General features: G+C 37.5%; 1 protein-coding gene across 1 annotated transcript; it reads left to right on the plus strand.

Moving 5' to 3' along the window:
• Positions 1-406: 406 nt before the first annotated feature.
• On the plus strand, positions 407-2,708 carry Tfb1 (transcription factor B1). The gene is given in 8 exon segments (XM_065303109.1): positions 407-558; positions 639-804; positions 856-1,028; positions 1,095-1,275; positions 1,278-1,930; positions 1,992-2,214; positions 2,273-2,448; positions 2,512-2,708. Coding segments are annotated over 7 exon segments (1,683 nt in total). The 5' UTR covers positions 407-558; positions 639-650; the 3' UTR covers positions 2,635-2,708.
• The last annotated feature ends 1,972 nt before the right edge of the window (positions 2,709-4,680 follow it).

Raw genomic sequence — 4,680 nt, forward strand, 5'->3', positions numbered from 1 at the left:
TCACAGCTTTACACAGTCACTCTTTTATTGCTGTGAGTATGAAAAACGGAACTATTTTTATAACATTTTTCGCAAATATAAAAGTAAATTGAAATTATACCTATTCAGTCTGATTTAAAGAGTGAATTAATGAATTTTAAATATGTATTTCGTTTTTGGTCTAATCGTTTTTCAGCAACGTATTTAAATACCGAAACAAAATTATAAAATTAAAAGCGATAGCTGCTTCTTCAAACATAAAAATTTAAAAAAAACGAATCGTATGCATGTATCCCAACCATCGCAACCATCGCAACAAAAATAAAAAAGGAATCAAGTAAACACGTTAACAATAAGAGAAACAAATAAAATAAAGGTATGCAACACAACTTACTTTGTTGATCAATAAGTTGCATTCATAGTATTGTCCCAGCTTCGCCGCTGTCAAAAGCATGTCAGAAGAGTAAAAGAATCTCGAAAAGCTTAAAAGAAGGCGCAAAACTTGTGTGCGCTGGGTGGATGTGCTTCGCGTATTTATTTATCATTCGATTTAAGTATTAATAATACAATTAAACCCAGGTACTGATTACCTAAATATTGATAGTTTATTTTTGAAATGTGAGTTAAAATGACTGTATTTATTTCTCATTAAAATTTAGGTTCAGCTTACAATGACTACCTCAAGTGAAGATGTACTACTTCAAGTTCCACAAGTTAAATTCAAGAAAGGTGATGGTACATTGTTCCTAATGGATTCACGGCTTGCGTGGATGGTGGAAAATAAGGATACAGTTGCTGTTTCACATTTGTATGCAGACATCAAAAGTATGGGCATGTATTCTTAACCTGTACACTTTTCTAAAAAACCGCTTTTAGCTCAAAAAATCTCTCCGGAGGGCAAATCAAAAGTTCAATTGCAAGTAGTACTACATTCTGGTTTATCTTCCACATTTCATTTTACTAATAAATCTGGGCCAACAGCACAAGCTGCTGACAGAGACCGAGTTAAAGAATTGTTACAAACATTACTGCCAAAGTTTAAACGAAAAGTATGTATTCATGGTGGGTGTTCTAAGACATACATATAAAGCTACTAATTCATGCTTACTTTCTAGGTGGACCGTGAATTAGAAGAGAAAAATAAGCTTTTGTCTTCAAACCCTGCCTTATTACAACTTTATAAAGATTTAGTGATGACCGAAGTAGTTACATCTGAAGAATTTTGGGCACAACATGCATCTCAGTATATGCAACAGAAAAATTCACACATACAAGAAATTGGTGTGTCTGGTGCGTTTTGGCTGATATCAAACCACAAACCGATGGCTGCAATGGTCTCAAGTATAACATTACAGCTGATATTATTGACTGCATATTTAAGACTTATCCAGCCGTAAAAAAGAAGTACATGGAACATGTGCCTGCCAAAATGTCAGAATCACAGTTTTGGACCAAGTTTTTTCAATCACATTACTTCCATCGTGATCGAAAATACGTTGAGAGCAAAGATGTGTTTACCGAATGTGGAAGGATTGATGACCAGGAAATGAAGAAAGATTTAATGTTAGGTGTCGATGATCCATTGGTGAATATTACTTCCTTTGATGATAAATTCATTGATGAAGGCTATGGCAATCAAGCAGAGAAGAGTACAACCACTGCAAGTATGGGTGGCACTGTTAGCCAAGCCATGATTAAACGTTTCAATTACCATTCCATCATGGTCTTGAAGGCCAGTAACAAAAGTAACGTTGAAGTAAACGGTATAGACAAGGTACAACAAAATGGACAGAATGGGCAGAATTCCTTTAGTGGTGCAGATACATCCAAAGCTGATAGTGTAGAACATGTAAACAAAAAGCAGAGGATCAGGGAGAAACTTGTTTATGAAGATTTGGATTCGAGTGCTGACAATAATAATACGAATTCGGCTACTTTAAACTTATCAAAGGTGTGTTATTTGTTGCGCATAGGGGATTGTGAGTTATATGAATTATTATTTTGTGTATTAGGTCGAACGATATTTACATGGTCCAATGCCTGGTACAGCCACTGAACAACTATCATCTAACGAAATTGCATCTGTATCGCGAAATATGCACCAAGAACTGAAACAGTGGCGCAGTCGGATGCCTACCGCCTCGTTGATGGGTGCGTGTGCCGCTGTTGGTGCGCTCGGAGAATTATCACCAGGTGGAGCCTTAATGAGAGGTTTTAAAGAGCAATCCCTTGCACGTATGTTTTGATTACATGACTTTGATGACTGATTAATTTATGTTTAATAATTATTTAGAATTGGTGCCTTCTGAAATCGAAAAAGAAGTTCGAAATCTGTATTTAGGCTTATGCGAATTGTTAAGCCATTTTTGGAAATGTTTTCCTGCTAACAATCCGAGCACAGAGCAGAAACTTATCAAAATGCACGAAGCTTTACATCGATATCAAGCAGCCCGATTGAAACCTTTCGAAGTGAGTTTTGGATGGAGTGTAAGCATGGTGATGCTAATTTTATGTTATATTGTATTATTGCAGGACAAACTAATCAGAGAGCTTGTACCATTGTCTCACCATCTCACAAAACATTTAAATCAACTTCTAAATGCTGCCTACCAAAAATTTAACCAATGGCAGAAGATGAAAATGAATCAACGGTAGCAGTGAATTGCGCATCAAATGCAAATTTCTATGTTTTTCAATAAAGTTGTTTGTTTTTTTATAACATAATTAAACGTTTGTTTTCTTTTCCTAATCAGATTGATACAAATGCTGCCCATGTTCCACACGTTCATCTAAATGACCTCTGTACATCCTATCTCTTCTGATATACATTTTGAACGTCTTTTTGTGGACGTCTTTAAAACTGTGAGCCATATTGTTACTAGACTATAATTTGACATTTTGTTTATGGATTCCGGGGGTTAGATAACCTGGAATAGCAGGATGAAGCAGGAAAACTGTCGATTTAGGGTTGCTACTTTATTCTTTCGATCACAGAGGGTACAGTGTGTTCCCTTACGAAGGATTATTTACTTTCATTCTTACAAATATCGTGTTATTAAACAATTTAGAAGAAATATTCATGAACAAAAAAAATCTTTTAATAAATTACATTATTTACGCTCTCATAATGTGGCATGAAATAAGTTCCATAATCATTTCTGAAGTAATACCTACTAAATCTTAATTAGCCACTCCAATAGTAATAAATAAAACAAAAAAAAATGGCGACTTATAATGAATTGTTAAATTGTATAAGAAAATATTTATTATGCTTGTTATTTATCAATACAATTGAAGCAAATATCGAATTATTTTACAAATAAATTATGCAGAACGTTTCCGGCCGATCTCATTTAATAATAGTAATCGAAATCATTCCTGCGATCATCGTAATAACGTGGCCTGTCGTAGTCGCGATAGTTGTTATGGCGAATGTATGCTGGATCTTCATAAATCGTTATTCTACTGTCATAAGGTGTTTGCCGATACGGATAATGCGCTGGAGCGATTGGAACTGCTGGCGGTGGTGGCGGTGGCACGTACGGCTGATTCCAGTATGGTGCCTTTTGCACGACTTCATCGCGCACCAATCTGCCACCTTCTTCGTAGGCATTTCCGGAGGCACGGTTGTCGAGAACCTTACCATTATCAGAATACTGCTTTCGACTGTAGTCTCCACCCGCGCCTTGATTCTTCATGTATTGCCCACCGTTATCATACTGTCCCTGCCGGTGATTGCCATTCATGTTCTCCTTGTCACTCAGATGATATCCGTGCTGATTGCGCTGTGCGTTGTCGGCAAAAACACCCTTGTTGCTGTTACGATTGAAATGATCGCCAGCATCTAGCGATTCGTCAAAATAGCTGCTATTGGATCCGCTTTCGTCCTTGTGGTAGGTATTGTGAAATCCGGTTTTATGATGGCCCTTTTTGTGGCCTTTTTTGCTGCCCTCGTCCATGATGCTCACGCCGTCTTCTTGCTTAAATGCTTTGTCTCGATAATCGGCTTCGTCTTGATGTTTTAACAAGTCCTTGTCCTCAACTCTGAAGAGCCCCGAGTCCTGAGCGGACGCGAATTGTTTTTCGTCGCCGCGGTTGAAACCCTCCTCGCCTTCGTAGTTAGCAAGTTGCATTTTACCGTGAACGCCAAACGCGCCTGTTTCGGAACCGCGAATGTTTGCATCTTGTTTGCCCAGATGCAAGCCCGAACGAATGATGATAGGCCCACAGTAAACTTCAGCAATGCTAAGCAGATAGATCAAGAGTGTCACCGATTGTGGAGACATTTTGCTGCAGACTAATTTGTAACAAAAGCCGTGCGGTCTTTATATATTTGTCATCGTCTTCGTACTTTACTGAGAACCACTCAGAGAAAAGAATAGTCCACAATTGAAAGAGGATATGAAAAAAACGTGGCCTTTATAAGACCCATTGTATTTATCTATCCTGTTTCGTGTATGAATTTCGCGCTTTAACACGCCGGATATTAGCTTCTTACAAAAAAAGTTGTATTCGTTTCGAAGGTAGCAAAGGCACAATAAAAGTTTATATAGATTATAATATACAAAGTATGCGCAAATACGCACAGCATAACTGTGAACGGCCTAATTCCGACGCTCGGTGAAGGAGAAAAAAGAGCAAAATGCGATTATTTTAAAAGTGGAATGCTGCGCGCCTCCTGCAAACGTGAACATAACTTAA

The sequence above is a fragment of the Atheta coriaria genome, unplaced genomic scaffold (genome assembly GCF_025399875.1).
Source record: "Atheta coriaria isolate IRGN ID8LTWV9N9 unplaced genomic scaffold, Caltech_Dcor_3.1 hic_scaffold_5_pilon, whole genome shotgun sequence".
NCBI lineage: Eukaryota > Metazoa > Arthropoda > Insecta > Coleoptera > Staphylinidae > Dalotia > Dalotia coriaria.